The sequence below is a fragment of the Hemiscyllium ocellatum genome, chromosome 3 (genome assembly GCF_020745735.1).
Source record: "Hemiscyllium ocellatum isolate sHemOce1 chromosome 3, sHemOce1.pat.X.cur, whole genome shotgun sequence".
In the NCBI taxonomy this organism is placed as follows: domain Eukaryota; kingdom Metazoa; phylum Chordata; class Chondrichthyes; order Orectolobiformes; family Hemiscylliidae; genus Hemiscyllium; species Hemiscyllium ocellatum.
This window is the reverse complement of record NC_083403.1, coordinates 11,098,208-11,117,906: the sequence shown is the minus strand read 5'-3', so window position 1 is coordinate 11,117,906 and position 19,699 is coordinate 11,098,208. Positions and strand designations below refer to the sequence as shown.

Here is a 19,699-nt window from a genome sequence, read left to right as displayed (position 1 = left end):
TCAGGAGCTGCTGAAGGTAATGGTGCTGCTTTGCATACCTGATTATGTTTGGTTATTTCTACAGTGTCAAATATATTTTGCTGAACTTTAGTCTTTTAAAATTATTTTAACGATAACGGGATAGTCTCCTTGCACCTCTAACATCACCTGACTTCCTTTCTTAAAATCCTATTAAACTTGACTGTTCCACTGTTGCAATTCAAAAGCCAGTCTTCCTGCTTCTACCCTTTGTATAGCTGACCTAAAGCGTTATCCTGACTTGCGAATTCATCGCCCCTGTACCTGCTGATGGTCACTCACTCCCAGCCTAACAACACCTCCATTTCCTGCATAAACTGCTCTGTCATCTTCTCCTTTTGAAATGTGATAAGCATGGTTGTTGAGCTGCAGGTTCAGCTAGCTGCTTGGATATATGGTTTTGTGATAATTTGGCTCAAAAAAGAACAGGACTAGGAATACAAGATGGTAAGATTGATGACAGCGACGATTGGATGCTGCCTGAACTGCTGTGCTCTTCCAGCACCACTAATCCAAAATCTAGGAATACAAGATGTTGCAGAAACTTGGAGAAAGAAAGGAGGTGGGTAACAATATTGATAAAAGGGTAATATTGGAGAAAAATTGTCCTAAAGAGTAAAGGGCAAAATATATTTGGTTGGAGTTAAGTAGTAATAGAACTGCAAAACCACTGGGTATATATGTAAGCCATCAGCTAGCAGCAAAAATATACAGGAACATATTTGCAATGTAATCACAAGAGATACAAGAATTGGAAAGTAGTCACTATGGGATGTTTTTACTCCCAATTGATAAAAGAAATTATTGTGTAAAGAACAGAGCATGAAGAATATCTCGTGTGTTCAGGAGATTTTCCACACCAGTATGTTTCTAACTTTGCAAGGAACATAGAAACAGGAACAGACCATCCAGCCCCTCAAGCCTGATTCGCCATTCAGTGAGATCATGGCTGATCTGTGGCCCAACTTCATATACCTGCCTTTGGCCCATACCCCTTAATAATGTTGTTAACAAAAAAAAACTATTACCAATTTAAAATTAACAATTGATTCAGCATTTGTGGAAATTTGTTGGCTCTTCTAATTTCTAATTTCTTCTAATTTTGAAGAAGGTGATGGGTCAAGTGAATCAAGTTTTTAAGCTGGGTAACATTTAGGGGCAATAATCATTAGTATTATTTCAAAGTTTAGGTCAGCAGTAAGAAAGCAGCAAGGAGAAAGAGTTAAAAATAAGTTGGGGAGTACAATCACTTTTCACATCTGTATTAAAAGATCAAGACTTGAAAATATCACGAATTTTGAAGAAAGTAGTGCTAGACTTCGAGGATGTAGATAAGCTGGTGTTCTGGTCAGACGTTTGCTGAGGGGTGTTTAATGCAGGTCATTGTAAAGTGATACATTTTAATTGGAAGAAGTGGGAGTGTACAGAAGAGAGGGATCTAGGGTCTTAGGACCTTTGTGCACAAATAATTTACACAGGCAGGGCAGACTGGAAAAGTGATTGATGTTGAGGGATATGTGATCTTGGGCTTCAAAAATAAAGGTTTTGAATACAAAAGAAAATAAGTTGTGATGAATCTTTATAGATGAGTGAATGGGCCTCATGGTGTATTGCCCAATTCTGGGCACTCCACACAACTCCTGTGGCGTCCAGCGCTTGACATGAGGCTAGGAGAGTGTTCCCTAGTTTTAACATAACTTCCTTGCCCGATAAAACCGAGTACATAGTATGTTTTATTAAAGCACTAAATCTATTCAGCCATCACCAATATTTTATTCCTGTAATATAGCCAGGCCTCTGTTTCTGAATCCCTTTAGAATTGCACCCATTGCATTGCCCCCTCCACATTCTTCCTACCAAAACTAATCATGTCACACTTTTCTGCATTAAATTTCAGCTAGTTGTCTAACCAGTCCACTAGTTTGTCTTCTGTAGTTTAGAAGTTCAGCACTATTCCTCTGTTTGCAGTGCTTTTAAGTTTTATGTGAAATGCAGATGTTACAACGTGGAAGCAGGTCATTTGGCCCAACAAGTCCATACCAACTCTCTAAAGAGCATTCCGCCCAGACTTATCCCCACCCTCCATCATATCCCTGTAACCTTGCATTTTCAACGGTTAATTCACCTAATTTACACATCCCTAAACACTGGACAATTTAGCTTGGTCAATTTGTCTAACCTGCACATCCTTGGACTGTGGGAGGAAACTGGAGCACCTGGAGGAAACCTGTGCAGACTCTACACAGTGGCCTGAGGTTGGAATCTAACCTGGGTCCCTGACACTGAGGAAGCAGTGCGAATCACTGAGCCACCTTGCTGCCCTAAATCATGAATATTTATCAGAAGAAACTAGAATCTTAACAATGACCTCTGGAGAGCTTCAATACAAACTTCGTGTGATTAACATCCATTAACGTATAGTCATTGTTATTCAGCCAATTTTATATTTGTATTTCTGTAGCCTTTATGTTTATTGTTTGGCACTTCATCACGTGCCTTGTGGAAGTTTATGGTCAGCACATTACCCTGTCACTTAATCAAAAATCACTAGCAAATTAGTTCAGCGCAGTTTTCCTTTAACATGTCCATATTTGTTTCTATTAATTAACCTGCATGTATCCATTTCTTTAAATTTAGTCCCAAATTATTGATTCTACAGGGTTCCTTGAGGCTAGGTTGCCTGGCCTGTAGTTTCAAGGCTTGTCTTTGCACCAATTATTAAACAAGGGTGTACATTTGCAATTTTGTCATCATCTGGCTCCACAACTGAGTCTCAGGAAAACTGGAAAATTATCGCCAGTGTCTGCAGTTTCCACTCACTGCCTCCATAATCTTGGATGCACTTCATCTGGTCCTGATACATCAACTTTAAGTACAAATAGTCGACCTAATACCTCTTGTTCGATTTTAAATCCATCAAGTATCAGGATTGCCTCCTTTCACACAATCTTTTCACGTGTACCTTACTCCTTGGTCAAGGCAGAGTCAAAGTATTCTAGTTCTACCTCTCTGCCTCCGTGCATAAATCTCATTATCCTATCTCCTTTGACAAGATGCCACATAGGCTGCTAAAGAAGATACGAATCATTGTGTTCAGGGGAAGTACTGGCATGGATAGAGGACTGGCTGACTGGCAAAAGGCAGAGAGTGGGGTCAAAGGGGATTTTGTCACGATAGCAGCTGATGACTACTGGAGTTCTGCAGGAGTCAGTGTTAGAATCGTAACTGTTCATGTTATATATTAACAAACTGGATGAAAGGACTGAGGGCATTTTTGCTAAGGTTGTAGATAACATGTACACCGGTGGAGGGACAGGTGTAGGGGGAGCAGAGAGGCTGCAGAGGGCTTAGGACAGGCTAAGAGAGTGGGCAAAGAAGTGGCAGCTGGAATAAATGTGGTCTTGTGTGAGGTCATGCAGGAAGAATAGAGGCATACACTATTTTCTAAACAGGGAAAAGGCTCCACAAATCTGAAACACAAAATTACATGAGAGCTCAAGTTCCGAGTTCTCACGGTTAACATTTAGTTTGTTGGTGGTTGGGAAGTCCGATGCAATGCTCACAGTCATTTCAAGAGGGTTTGAATACAAAGCAGTGATCTACTGCTGAGGCTGGAAAAGGCTATGGTCAGACCACATTTAGAACATTGTGAACAGCTTTGAGCCCTGTATCTAAGGGAAAGGTCCTGCCACTGGAGAGGTCCAGAGGAGGTTTACAAGAAAGCTTCTGGAAATGAAGGGCTTGTCATGTGAAGAGTGGTTGACGACTCTGGATCTGTACTTGAAGTTCAGGATGAGGGCTGATCTCATTGAAACTTATGGAATGTTGAGAGGTCTTGATAAAGTGGATGTGGAGAAGATGTTTGCATTAGTAGAGACCAGGACCCAAGGGCAGAGCCTGAGTGAAGGGATAATCCTTTGGAACTAAGATGAGGAATTTGCTCACTCACAGGCTGGTGAATGTGTGGAACCCATTGCTGCAGAGCACTAAGGAGGCCAAGTCATTCTGTCTACTGAAGACAGAGATAGGTGCTTGATTGTTAAGGGGATCAAGTGTTACAGGGAAAAGGGCTTAAAAATGTGTTGCTGGAAAAGCGCAGCAGGTCAGGCAGCATCAAAGGAACAGGAGAATCGACGTTTTGGGCATAACACATTTTTAAGCACTGATCTCCAGCATCTGAAGTCCTCACTTTCTCCTTTACAGGGAGAAGGCAAGTGAATGGGGTTGAGAAGCAAATCACGCATGATTGAATAGCAAAGCAGACTCGATGGGCCGAATGGGCTAATTGTGCTCCTGTAATCTTATGATCATGTTGTGTGCCTAAAGTTTGGCAGTTGAGACAGAAAACCGTGTGAGAGTTGGTTGCAGTGTTCCTCATTTTGAAAAGCCTGATTGATACTGCTTAAACTGTATACGTGAAGTCTTCATAGGAGAAAGGTAATGCTGCTTGTCAAAGTGGATTTTAACTAGGAGAAAGTGAGGACTGCAGATGCTGGAGATCAGAGCTGAAAAATGTGTTGCTGGAAAAGCGTAGCAGGTCAGGCAGCATCAAAGGAGCGGGAGAATCGACGTTTCGGGCATAAGCCCTTCAGGAAATGTGGATTTTAAGGATAGCACTAGCATGCATAATCCATCTTTCACAGTGTCAGGGTAACCAAACTCTCTGTTACAGTCAAGGAAGCGAGTTTGGAAGTTGTCATTGTTGCACGATAGTTTCAAAATGGCACATGAGAACTGCCCACAAATAATTGGACACGATTATCGAGCAATTCATGTTTTATATATTGATTCATTACTAAATATTAGCAGGGATCTTTAGACTTCTAAGAAACCAGATAGGATGTCATTTAATGACAGATTTAAATGACAGATTTATCATTTTGTTCAGAGTAAACTCTGTTACATTAGTTGACTATAAGTTGATGCTACAACAAATCAATGAGAGACTAATATAGTAATGAATGTTTGTCTATCTTCAGGTACTCTTCTACCACGGCTACCATCAGAGCCAGGCATGGCACTGCTCACTATAAAAATAGAAAAAATTGGTCTGAAGGATGCAGGACAATGTATTGATCCGTATGTAACAGTCAGTGTAAAAGGTAATGCAATAGGATTTTACATTTGAGTTTGGTGTGCATATAATTCTAATTCATTAACATGACAGATAAATATAATACCTGATTTTACAGATATCAATGGGGTAGATCTCACTCCTGTACAAGATACACCAATTGCTACAAGAAAAGAAGATATGTATGTACATTTTGCTGTTGATGTGGAAATTCAAAAACACATAGAGAAACTGCCAAAAGGTGAGCCACCTTAGTTTCCTACCTTGGTGAAGACACTTGCTGTGTGGAGAATACAGCATTATCCCAAGAAATGTTTAGTCCACAACCCACTAGACTTTGGGTTATAGAGTCATAGAGAAGTACAGCATGGAAACAGACTCTTTGATCCAAATCATTCATACCGACCAGATATTCTATCTCCTGCCCAAAATCCACAAACCTGAATGCCCCGGCCAACCCATTGTCTCAGCCTGCTCCTGCTCCACCGAACTCATCTCCGCATACCTTGACACAGTTCTGTCCCCTTCGGTCCAAGAACTCCCCACCTACATTCGGGACACCATCCACGCCCTCCACCTCCTCCAGGATTTTCGCTTCCCCGGTCCCCAACGCCTTATTTTCACGATGGACATCCAGTCCCTGTACACCTCCATCCCCCATCACGAAGGACTCAAAGCCCTCCGCTTCTTCCTTTCCCGCCGCACCAACCAGTACCCTTCCACTGACACCCTCCTTCGACTGACTGAACTGGTCCTCACCCTGAATAACTTCTCTTTTCAATCCTCCCACTTCCTCCAAACTAAAGGAGTTGCCATGGGCACCCACATGGGCCCCAGCTATGCCTGTCTCTTCATAGGATATGTGGAACAGTCCATCTTCCGCAACTACACTGGCTCCACCCCCCACCTTTTCCTCCGCTACATCGATGACTGTATCGGCGCTGCCTCGTGCTCCCACGAGGAGGTTGAACAGTTCATCAACTTTACTAACACCTTCCATCCCGACCTCAAATTCACCCGGACTGTCTCAGACTCCTCCCTCCCCTTCCTAGACCTTTCCATTTCTATCTCAGGCGACCGACTCAACACAGACATCTACTATAAACCGACTGACTCCCACAGCTATCTGGACTACACCTCCTCCCACCCTGCCCCCTGTAAAAACTCCATCCCATATTCTCAATTCCTTCGTCTCCGCCGCATCTGCTCCCAGGAGGACCAGTTCCAACACCGCACAGCCCAGATGGCGTTCTTCTTCAAGGACCGCAGATTCCCCCCAAACGTGATCGACGATGCCCTCCACCGCATCTCCTCCACATCCCGCTCCTCCGCCCTTGAGCCCCGCCCCTCCAACCGCCACCAAGACAGAACCCCACTGGTTCTCACCTACCACCCCACCAACCTCCGTATACAGCGTATCATCTGCCGTCATTTCCACCACCTCCAAACGGACCCCACCACCAGGGATATATTTCCCCCCCCCTCTCCTATCAGCGTTCTGCAAAGACCACTCCCTTCGTGACTCCCTCGTCAGGTCCACACCCCCCACCAACCCAACCTCCACTCCCGGCACCTTCCCCTGCAACCGCAGGAAATGTAAAACTTGCGCCCACACCTCCTCCCTCACTTCCCTCCAAGGCCCCAAGGGATCCTTCCATATCCATCACAAATTCACCTGTACCTCCACACACATCATCTATTGCATCCGCTGCACCCGATGTGGCCTCGTCTACATTGGGGAGACGGGCCGCTTACTTGCGGAATGCTTCAGAGAACACCTCAGGGATGCCCGGACCAACCAACCCAACCACCCCGTGGCTCAACACTTTAACTTTCCCTCCCACTCCACCGAGGACATGCAGGTCCTTGGACTCCTCCACCCGGCAAAACATAACATCACGACGGTTGGAGGAAGAACGCCTCATCTTCCGCCTGGGAACCCTCCAACCACTAGGGATGAACTCAGATTTCTCCAGTTTCCTCATTTCCCCTCCCCCCACCTTGTCTCAGTCGGTTCCCTCAACTCAGCACCGCCCTCCTAACCTGCAATCTTTTTCCTAACCTCTCCGCCCCCACCCCACACCGGCCTATCACCCTCACCTTGACCTCCTTCCACCTATCACATCTCCATCGCCCCTCCCCCAAGTCCCTCCTCCCTACCTTTTATCTTAACCTGCCTGGCACCCTCTCCTCATTCCTGATGAAGGGCTTATGCCCGAAACGTCAAATTTCCTATTCCTTGGATGCTGCCTGACCTGCTGTGCTTTAACCAGCAACACATTTTCAACTGTGATCTCCAGCATCTGCAGACCTCATTTTTTACCCGAAGATATTCCAACCTAATCTAGTCCCATTTGCACCACACTGTGTGAAAAAGTTGCCTCTTTAGGTCCCTTTTATTATCTTCCCCTCTCAACCTAGGTACCCTTGGGTCCCTTTTATTATCTTCCCCTCAGTCTAGTTCTGGACTCCACCACCCCAGGGAAAAGACTTTGTCAATTTACCGTATCTATGCCTCTCATGATTTTGTAAACCTCTATAAGGTCACCCCTCAGCCTCCGACGCTCCAGGGAGAACAGCCCTAACCTCTCCCAATAGCTCAGATCCTCCAACCCTGGCGACATTCTTGTAAATATTTTCTGAACCCTTTTCAAGTTTCACAACCTCTTTCTGATAGGAAGGAGACTAGAATTGCATGCAATATTCCAACAGTGGCCTAACCAATGTCCTGTACAGCCGCAACATGACCTCCCAACTCCTATACTCAATTCTCTGACCAATAGAGGAAAGCATACCAAATGCCTTCTTCACTATCCTGTCTACTTCCGACTCCACTTTCAAGGAGCTATGAAACTGCACTCCAAGGTCTCTTTGTTCAGCAACACTCCCTAGGACCTTACCATTAAGTGTATAAGTTCTGCTAAGATTTGCTTTCCCAAAATGCAGCACCTCGCATTTATCTGAATTAAACTCTATCTGCCACTTCTTAGCCCATTGGCCCAGCTGGTCAAAACCCTGTTGTAATCTGAGGTAATCCTTTTCGCTGTCCACTACACCTCCAATTTTGGTGTCATCTGCAAACTTACTAACAAACCCCTTCTGCTCGCATCCAAATCATTTACATAAATGACAAAAAGTAGAGGGCCCAGCACTGATCCTTGTGGCACTCCACTGGTCACAGGCCTCCAGTCTGAAAAACAACCCTCCACCACCACCCTCTGTCTTCTACCTTTGAGCCAGTTCTGTATCCAAATGGCTCGTTCTCCCTGTATCCCATGGGATCTAACTTTGCTAACCAGTGTCCCATGGGGAACCTTGTCAAACACCTTACTGAAGTCCATATAGATCATGACTCCTGCTCTGCCCTCATCAATCCTCTTTGTTACTTCATCAAAAACCTCAATCAAGTTTGTGAGACATGATTTCCCACGCACAAAGCCAGGTTGAGTATCCCTAATTAGTATTTGGAAAGGCAAGAACATGTACATCCTGTCCCTCAGGAATCCCTCCAACAACTTGCCCACCATCGAGGTCAGGCTCACTCATCTACAGTTTCCTGGCTTGTCCTTACCACCTTTCTTAAACAGTGGCACCACGTTATCCAACCTCCAGTCTTCCTGCACCTCACCTGTGACTATCGATAATACAAATATCTCAGCAAGGGACCCAGCAATCACTTCCCCAGCTTCCCACAGAGTTCTAGGGTACACCCCCGATCAGGTTCTGGGGATTTATCTACTTTTATGTATTTCAAGACATCCCGCACTACTTCCTTTGTAATATGGACATTTTTCAAGATGTCACCATCTAGTTCCCCATATTCTATATCTTCCATGTCCTTGTCCACTGTAAACACTAATACAAAATACTTGTTTAGTATTCTCCACCCCCGCCCCCCCCCAATCTCCTGCCGCTTCACGCAAAGGCCGCCTTGCTGATCTTTGAGGGATCCCTATTCACTCCCTAGTTACCCTTTTGTCCTTAATGTATCTGTAAAAACCTTTTGGATTCTCCTTAACTCTTATTTGCCAAAGCTTTCTCATGTCCTCTTTTTGCCCTCCTGATTTCCCTCGGAAGTATATTCCGACTGCCTTTATACTCTTCTTAGGATTCACTCGATTTCTCCAACTATACCTGACATATGCTTCCTTCATTTTCTTAACCAAACCCTCAATTTCTTTAGTCATCCAGCATTCCCTGCCTTTCCTTTCATCCTAACAGGAATACAGAGGAACCTCTATTATCCAAAAATCTGATTATCTGAAGGAGATCTCCAGGTCCTGAGAGATCATTACATCATACGTGTTTCCAACAGTCATCGTGTCATTTGTTTATAGTGATTAAACAGGCACCATCTGCAAATGATTGACCTCCCGCCCTCTCTGTCTCCCCATACTTTCCCTGGAGTTCTATTAACACTTGCCCCTTCCCCAGATAATCTCTCCAACCTGTCAGAATGTGTGTGTGAGAGCTATTTGGAGACTTACCCCACAAAGGCAGCTGCAGCAGTCTTATTTTGATGTCCAGTCCGGCTGCCCCAGAGAGGGGGCGGGGGCAGTACTGGGAGGAGGGTGGTGTTGGATGGGAGTGCGTGAGACCCCGCGCCATGTTCTGCTGCAGTCTCCTGAACGGGGAGCAGACTTTTAAAAACTTCAAGCCCCAGAGGAAAGACATTTAATCGATTAACCGAATACTCAATTATCTGAACGAAATAGTGCCCGCCCATCTCGTTCGCATTATCGAGGTTCCCCTGTACGCCGTCTCTGGACTCATGTTATTTAATTTCTGAAGGCTTCTCGTTTTCCAGCCATCCCTTTACTTGTGAACATCTGTCCCCAATCAACTGTGGAAAGTTCTCACCTAATATCGTCAAAATTAGCCTGCCTTCAATTTAGAACTTCAACTTGTAGATCAGGTCTCTCCTTTTCCATCACTATTTTAAATCTAATAGAATTATGGTCACTGGCCCCAAAGTGCTCCTCCACTGGCACCTCAGTCACCTGCCCTGCCTTATTTCCCAAGAGTAGGTCACGTTTTGTCCTAAGTACATGTACATGCTGAATCAGAACATTTCCTTGTACACTCCTCTCCATCTAAACCCTTAACACTATGGCAGTCCCAGTCTATGTTTGGAAAGTTGAAATCTCCTACCATAACCACCCCATTATTCTTGCAGATAGCTGAGATCGCCTTACAAATTTGTTTCTCAATTTCCTGCTGGCTATAAGGGGGTCATAATACAATGCTGGAAAAGCGCAGCAGGTCAGGCAGCATCCAAGGAGCAGGAGAATCGACGTTTCGGGCATGAGCCCTTCTACAGGAATTAGCCTGAAGAAGGGCTCATGCCCGAAACGTCGATTCTCCTGTTCCTTGGATGCTGCCTGACCTGCTGCGCTTTTCCAGCAACACATTTTCAGCTCTGATCTCCAGCATCTGCAGACCTCACTTTCTCCTCGAAGGTCATAATATAATCCCAGTAAGGTGATCATCCCTTTCACAATTCCATCCAAATAACTTCCCTGGATGTATTTCCGGGAATATCTGCCCAAAGTACAGCTGTAATGCTATCCTTACCAAAAGCACCACCCCAACTTGCTTCCCTTTCTAACTTTCCTATAGCATTGTATTCTGGATAATTAAGGTGCCAGTCCTATCCATCCCTGGGCTACATTTCTGTAATTGCTATGATATCCCAGTCCCATGTTCATAACCATGCCCTGAGCTCATCTGCCTTCCCTGTTAGGCCTCTTGCTGTGAAATAAATGCAGTTTGATTAATCAGTCCTGCTTTGTTCCTGACTGTTTGACTTCTTTTCTCAACCGTACCAGTCTCGGATTGAAATCTTTCCTCAGTCTCTCCCTGGGTCCCATTCCTTCCCACCTTTTCCCCCCCCACCTTAATATACTGGCAGGGAGATTTGCGAGAGCTGTCAGAAGGATTTGAAACCAAAGAGAAAATGCTGGAAAATTTCAGTAAGTTTGGCAGCATTTGTAAGGAGAGAAAAGAGCTGATGTTTCAAGTCTAACTGACCTTTGTCAGAAGGATTTGAACGGGTAAGGGGGAGGGGGGAATGCAGAAACTGTGCAGATTTTCTGCTGCCAGTTAGCAGTGTGGGTTTCTTTCTCTCTCTCCCTTACAGACCATGTGCTTGCTCCCTTTGTTTGTCTCCCTTTTAAAAGTGCTGTTATTTTGACTTTTTTTCTCCAAAGTTCAAAAACAATTGCAACAGCATATAGAACAGTAATTCTTGCTCCTGGGATTCGAGGAAATCACCTCCAACACCTCAAAGGAGCAGACTTTTACAGTCAGAAATTTTTCCCATCCTCCATCTTGGATTACTCAGAATCCTTTTTGAATTAGTTAAGGCTAATCAACAACATATTGGACTATGTATCTCAGTCCTGCTAATGTAATCTGGAATGAGACAATAATTTATGTAAGAGGTACTACATTTTACAAAAGAAAATATATTTCTACATGTGAGTAGACCAGGAATCTTGGAGCTCAAATTGCTGTTTACTTTATCTTCACATCAGACATGGTAAAAATGAGAATTTTGCAGCAGTTTGTTCTTCGGCTGGTTAAGAAACAAAGGGTTAAGAAACCAAGTCCAAACCATGTCTCTGTGTTCTATCACTGCCTCACATTTTTAACTAGTCAATATTTTTAACACTGGAGCATTCAAGAGGTGTAATGTTATATTGAGCTTATACTTATTCCATTTAGTCATGCTGCTGTGATATTTATCAGATGTAGATCCTAAGACATTGTCCTCGACCGAGACATATGCCTTGCTTTTCTTTTACAGGTGCTGCCATTTTCTTTGAATTCAAACATTATAAACCGAAAAAGAGATTTACGAGCACAAAATGTTTCGCTTTTATGGAAATGGATGAAATAAAAGCTGGACACATAGTTATAGAACTGTAAGTATTGAAACATTTTTTAGAACTTTATATTTCTCTCTGTTGTCTTTTTGCAATTAAATATCGGAAGATATCCAGAGTAAGTTCATAACCTCCGTTTTGTACCTTAAAATATCAGGACAGGTGAAAAAAGTAGTCATGATAAATGGGATACTTACCTTTATTAGGCAAAGTTAAAAATCACACAACACCAGGTTAAAGTTAATTGGAAGCACTAGTTTTCGGAGCGCCGCTCCTTCATCAGGTGATTGTGGAGGATGCAATTGTAAGGTACAGAACTTATAGCAAAGCTTTAGAGTGATGTAACTGAAATTATACATTGAAAAATACCTTGGTTGTCTGTTGATCTTTCATCTGTTCGAATACCATGATAGTTTCACTTCTTTCATGTGTAAATCACAAAACCTCTTTTTTAAAACGTTGCATTCTCAGTTTAACTGTAACAATGGGTGATAGCTAGACCATATGTTGAAGGTGTTAGCCCCTGGGTTTTCTGTCTATGCCATGATGTTTAGATTGATTCTAATCTAAACATCACCACTGAAGTGTTCCCCAACTGAGAACGAACACTCCTGTCTGTTGACTGTTGTGCGGTGCCCATTTATCCGTTGCCATAGCCAAATGGGAGGGAACACTTCAACAGTACAGGACATTCAACCTCAGACCTTCGGGTGACCATCCTCCAAGGCGGATTTCGGGACAGGCAGCAGAGAAAGGTGGCCGAGCAGAGGCTGATAGCCAAGTTCCATACCTGGAGGGAGGGCCTCAACCAGGACCTTGGGTTCATGTCACACTACAGGCGACCACCATTGTACTATACAGTCACACACATGCATGTGCACACACCCTTACAAGCACACACACTTCCACACTCTCTCTCATGCATCCTCTGAGACTTAGACCACTCTACGCTCATGCACACACTCTCTCACACTCAACCCCCACCCCAGCCACATTTGTTTTCTCTCTCTCTCTCACACGCACACGCACACACACCCTCCAACCCAGACACAGACCCACATGGGCGCACACACATCTTGTGGGGTGAATTTGTACTTGCAGAGTTACATTGTACTTTGTTCAAAAACTGCATGAATTCATGTAAAACTCCATTATCTCATTTTTTAGATTGGAATCAATCTAAACATCATGGCATAGACAGAGAACACAGGGAGCTAACACCTTAAACATATTGTCTAGCTATCACCCATTGTACAGTTAAACTGAGAATGCAACATGTTTTTAAAAAATTTGTGATTTACACATGAAACTATCATGGTATTCGAACATGTATAATTTCAGTTAAGTCACACTAAATGTTTGCTATAAATTCAGTGCCTTAGGAATGAGCCCTCCACTATCGCCTATGAGCGGTGCTCCAAAAGCTAGTGCTTCCAATTAAACCTGTTGGACTATAACCTGTTGTGTGATTTTTAACTTTGTACACCCCAGTCCAACACCGGCATCTCCAAATCATGTTTATTAACCAAGACATTGAATTTAAGGGAGTTTTTGTTTGAGTGATACAAAATCTAGAGTATTGTGAAAAGTTCTGGAATCCACATTCTAGTAGGGATGTGATAGCATTGAAGAAGGTGCAGAGATTTACCAGGCTGGAGAGAGACTGGGGTTGTTTTACTCCAAACCGAGAAGATTAAGACATAATTGAGATGTATGAAATAATTTAAGGGTATAAACAGGTCAGACAGGAAGAAACTTTTCCCCTTGATGGAGGGATCCAAGACGAGGGGTGTAAATGGAAGGCAAGAAGTAGAAGATTAAAGAGATGTGATGAAAAGCTTTTCCACCCAGTGGGTGGTCGAGACAGAAAACCCCAATATTTAATAAGTATTTAGAAGTGCAGTTGTGATGCAAGGCTATGGGTCAAACGATGGAAAATTGGTTGAGAATAGTTAGGTTGCTGCTTTTGACTGGCACAGATCCAACTGGCTGAATGGCCTTTCTCTGTGATGTAGCTCTCTATAACTGTATTATATTAGCCAGCCTCCCAACTTGAATTCGCCCTGAAAAATAAATGCAGCTGCTGCACATCCTTCATTTTAATTGCTTAATCATTGGTGGATTTCAGCTGCCCAGACCATGGTATTCCCTCCTGCAACCTGTACATCCCTCTACCTCCCTTTTTGGAAATTATCCAAAAGCTACTTCCTCACTGATCTTTTGATGCTTGTTCTCAACTGGCTCAGTGACAAATTTTGATCATGCTTTATTTACTATATAATGGACGCAAATTGTTGGTTAACGCCCTTATTTTTTTACCTGTAAAGTTCAGTTCCATAGCAATGTCGATGTAGAATCTCACAATTCACATTTAGCATTGAGCATTTGGTACTTTGAGAGCAAGCTTTTTTTGTCTGAAAAACTTGGATTAAACTTTGTATTCCAGTTTTTTTAAAATAGGAATTCTAGAATTGTCGTAATGCCCACTTAACATGAGGAGCCAGTCTAGTTACAACACTGATGTCATGGGGTACACTGCATTTTTTTAAAAAAGAAATCCGAACTAAATGGCACAAGACCATTGGTTCTACTCTCTGCCAGCACTTTCAAAGACCGTTCTAATTGGTGTCACTCCCTATAGTCCTATAAATTACTCCTTTTTGAGTATATATTCAATTTTTAAAGTTAGTACCAAATCTACTGCTACCTTACTTGAAGTAGGTGCATTCTAGTTAGCAATCTGTTAAATAAAATAAAATGCTTTTTCCACTCCAGAAATTTTTCTTGTTTACCAGTTATCTTAAACATGTCCTTTAGTAACTGACCTTCATTAGGTACCTATTTCTTCCCACATCAAGCACCTGTACCCTGTTTGGAGCCTCCCTTTCAAGTCCTTAACCATGTTGCTTTCCTAATCAGTGCCCATGTTTGTATCCTTCCAATCAACTTTCTGATCCGTTCACAGTCCTGAAATGATCCTTGTTAAAATTACAAATCAGTCTTTGTGATAGATAAAAGCATTGCTTTTTCAACATATAGTCAGCTGTTGAAGGCTGAAGATATCCTCCTCCTCTATTGTCCAGGTAGATGGAACTATTATAGCCACGGAATTACCAATCCGCCCCAAAAGTATCCGGTTCTCTTGTATTTTCCAGCCATGTTTTTTCTTCCTCATTGGTACCTTCTGAAAATAGTGGTTCCACATCTGTGCCAATTTTAACACCAGTTCTCTCACGATCAGTACCATCTCCTTGGAGCACTGCACTATGTACAAAGAACAATACAGCACAGGAGCAGGTCCTTCAGCCCTCCCAGCACATGCCAGCACATTTTGCCCTTCCATACTAAAACTTCCCATCCTATTCATGTATTTGTCCAGGTATTTCTTGAATGCTGATATTGGCTGCTTTGGCACCTCTGGCAGCACGTTCCAGGCAGTCACCACCATTTTATGTGGAACACTTGTCTTACACATCTCGAACACTCCCACCCAAACCTGTGTCCCCTAGTAATTGTCCTCTCCACCCTGGAAAAAAGCCTCAGACTTTCCACTCTGTTCATGCCATTCACAGCCTTCTGAAATTCTATTAGATTGCCCCTTGACCTTTTTGCGTTGCAGTGAAAATACACCCAGTCTATCCAACCTTTTTCACAGCTACAATCCCCCATACTAGGTAACATTCTACTAAACCTCTTCTGTACCCCCCTCGAAAACATCCACATCCTGTTAGTGTGGTGATCAGAATTGTACACAATATTCCAAGTGTTGCCTAACTGAAGTTCTATAAAGTTGCAGCATAACTGATCTATCTTTGGAAGGGGCACTGAGTACAATGAAGGCAAAGTTGACATAGGCCTTTCTTACTACCTTATCTCCCTGCACTGCCACCTTCAGTGATTTGTGGGCCTAGATCCCTCTGCTTTTCAAGGCCCCTAAAGGTTGTGCCATTCAGTGTATTATTTCTACCTGTTCTTGACCTTCCATTAGGTTTCACCTCTCATTTGTCCTGATTAAACTCCATCCGCCATTTTTCTGCTCATGCCTCTAACTGATCTATCCTCTGTATCCTCTGATAATCCTCCTATCAGCAACTGTACCAATCTTTGTATAGTCTGCAAACTTACTGATTGAGGGGAAAATGTAGCTGGTCCAATCAGTTGCAGCGACCATGAGCAGCCGAGGCACTAGCACCGATCCCTGTGGAACACAACCAGACACAATCCTCCATTCTGAAAAGCATCCTTCCACCGCTACGGTCTCCTCTAAGCTATCTCACCCTGATATCATGTAACTTTATCTTGTGTACCAGTCTGAAATGAAGGACCTTGTCAAAGGTGATACTGAAGTCCATGTTGGCAATATCAACTGTTCTAAATGTAGGTTTGCTCACTGAGCTGCAAGGTTCATTTCCAGGTGTTTCATTACCCTACTAGGTGACATCTTCAGTGGGCCTCAGGCGAAGCAATGCTGAAAATTCATGACTCTAGAAAGCAGATAGAGATGTACAGCACGGAAATAGACCTTTCAGTCCAACCCGTCCATGCCAACCACATATCCCAACCCAATCTAGTCCCACCTGCCACACTCCAAAACCTTCCTATTCATATACCAATCCAAATGCCTTTTAAATGTTGCAATTGTACCAGCCTCCAATTCCTCGGGCATCTCATTCCATACTCTTACCTCCCTCTGCATGAAAAAGTTGCCCCTTTTATATCTTTCCCCTCTCCCCCTAAACCCTCTACTCCTGTACTCAATCCTCTGGCCAATAAAAGAAAGCATACCAAATGCCTCCAGACTCCCCCACCCAAGGGAGAAGACTTAGGATAAATAGACAATCATAATTTTGTACACCTCTATAAGGTCACCCCTCAGCCTCCAACGCTCCAGAGAGAACAGCCCCAGCCTGTTCAGCCTCTCCCCATTGCTCAAATCCTCCAACCCTGGCAACATCCTTGGAAATCTTTTCTGAACCCTTTCAAGTTTCACAACATCTTTCCGATAGGAAGGAGACCAGAATTGCAAGCAATATTCCAACAGTGTCCTGTACAGCCGCAACATGATCTCCCAACTCCTGTACTCAATACTCTGACCAATAAAGGAAAGCATACCAAACACTTTCTTCACTTTATTATCTACCTGTGACTCCACTTTCAAGGACCTATGAACCTGCACTCCAAGGTCTCTGTTCAGCAACACATCTGGTCAAGATCCTGTTGTAATCGGAGGTAACCTCCTTCGCTGTCCACTACATCTCTAATTTTGGTGTCATCTGCAAACCTACTAACTGTACCTTTTATGCTCGCATCCAAATCATTTATGTAAATGACAACATGTAAACGGCCCAGCACTGATCCTTGTGGCACTCCACTGGTTACAGTCCTCCAGTCTGAAAAACAACCCTCCATCACCACCCTCTGTCTTCTACCTTTGAGCCAGTTCTGTATCCAAATGGCTAGTCCTCCTTGTATTCCGTGAGATCCAAACTTGCTAACCAGTCTCCTATGGGGAACCTTGTCGATCACCTGACTGAAGTCCATGTAGATCACATCCAGCGCTCTGCCCTTTATCAATCCTTTTTTGTTACTTCTTCAAAAAATTCAGTCATTTGTAAGATATGATTTTCCCCACACACAGCCATGTTGACTATCTCAAATTAGTCCTTGCCTTTCCAAACACATGTACATCCTGTCCCTCAGGATTCCCTCCAACAACTTGCCCACCACAGACATCAGGCTCACTGGTCTATAGTTCCCTGGCTTGTCCTGACCACCCTTCTTTAAACAGTGACACCACGTTTACTAACCTCCAGTCCTCTGGTACCTCACCTGTGACCAGTGATGATACAAATATCTCAGCAAGAGGCCCAGCAATCACTTCTCTAGCTTTCCACAGAGTTCTAGGGTACACCTGATCAGTCCTGGGAATTTATCCACATTTATGCGTTTCAAGACATCCAGCACTTCCTCCTCTGTAATATGGACATTTTGCTACTTTCTATATCTTCCATATCCTTTTCCATAGTAAATACTGTTGCAAAATACCCATTTAGTATCTCCCCCATTTTCTCTGGCTCCACACAAAGGCTGCCTTGCTGATCTTTATGGGGCCCTATTCTGTCCCTAATTATCCTTTTGTCCTTAATGTATTTGTAAAAACACTTTGGATTCTCCTTAACTCTGTTTGCCAAAGCTATTTCATGTCCCCTTTTTGCCCTCCTGATTTCCTTCCTCAGTATACTCCTACTGCCTTTATACTCTAAGGATTCACTCGATCTATCCTGTCTATACCTTACATATGTTTCCTCCTTTTTCTTAACCAAACCCTCAATTTCTTTAGTCAATACTCAGACCCTTGGATCATGGCAGCCCACAAATGCACCAACACCCTAAAACAGCAGCTAATGAACTTTAAATACCCTATACAGACAACAAGCAAAACTCATGTCATTTACAAAATACTTTGCAAGGACTGTAACAAACATGCAGAAAACTAGCTACCAGGATACATGAACACCAACCAGCCACAAAGACATGACCCTCTCTCACTAGTATCCTCATATACAGATGAGGTAGGACACCACTTCATCTGAGACAACACATCCATCCTAGGACAAACCAAACCAAGACATGCACGAGAATTCCTTGAAGCATGGCATTCCAACTGCAACTCTATCAACAAACACATCGGGTTAGACCCCATCTACCACCCCCAGAGAAAAGTAAGTGACTTCACAGGAAATGATATCACCAACCCAAAGAAATCCAAACATATAAACAGAAAGCAGGAATTTTTACTAATGCTTCGCCTGAGGTCCACCGAAAATGTTACCTGGTTAGGTAACGAAATGTCTGGAAATTACCCTAGCAGCTCCGTGAGCAAACCTACATCCAAAACCTCAACCTGAGCTACAAATCTTCTCAAAGCTTGCTAATATCAACTGATTTTAAGTCATAATCATCTCCTCTTAAAAACACGATCAAGTTAGTGAGGCATGACCTCCTTTACACAAAACTATGCTGCCTATCATAAGACATAGGAGCAGAAATTAGGCCATTCAGCATATTGGGTCTGCTCCATCATTCAATCATGGCTAATAAGTTTTTCAACCTCACTCTTCTGCTTTCTTCCTGTAACCTTTGTTAAAGGGATTGATCAGGAATCTGTCTTAAATATACTCAACGACCTGGCTTCCACAGCCTTCTGTGGCAATGAATTCCATAAATTCACTATTCTTCAGCCAGAGAGTGTCTTCCCTTTACTCTAAGGCAATGGCCTGGTGCCCTCGTCTCCCCGAAGGGAAACTTCGTCCTAATATCCACTGTATCCAGGCTTTTCAGTATTTTCTAAGTTTCAATTATATCCCCCCTCATCATTTTAAAACTCTATGCCTCTATTCTTCCTACCAAGATACATGACCTCTCACTTTCCCACATTGCATTCTTAATGTGTATAGATCTTATCCCTGAGAATCTTTTCCTGTAGTGTCAGTTACTGTTAACCAATAGAACATCTTTGACTATGCTCCAGCAATTCATTCTCTTGCCTCCCTCAATATTCTGGACTAAATCATATCAGGACCCAGAGACTTAACTACCTTAATGCTTTTTAAGACACACACTTCTTCCTTTATCGTAGCAACTTGGCTTAGAAATTTTACACTTCATTGATCATCCTCCACTCATTCCTTCTCTTTGGTGAATACTAACTACTAACCCA

At 43.2% G+C, this 19,699-nt stretch overlaps 1 protein-coding gene across 2 annotated transcripts in view; it reads left to right on the top strand.

The window, feature by feature from the left end:
• Positions 1–19,699, top strand: part of aida (axin interactor, dorsalization associated) — a 91,338-nt gene that overhangs the window by 69,648 nt on the left and 1,991 nt on the right. The window contains exons 7-10 of one of the 2 annotated variants that reach the window (XM_060848396.1): positions 5–16; positions 4,998–5,120; positions 5,211–5,333; positions 11,901–12,018. In XM_060848396.1, the coding sequence (XP_060704379.1) occupies positions 5–16; positions 4,998–5,120; positions 5,211–5,333; positions 11,901–12,018 (376 nt within the window). The remainder of the gene's footprint in view (positions 1–4; positions 17–4,997; positions 5,121–5,210; positions 5,334–11,900; positions 12,019–19,699) is intronic. The other variant, XM_060848406.1, reaches the window with a different exon arrangement.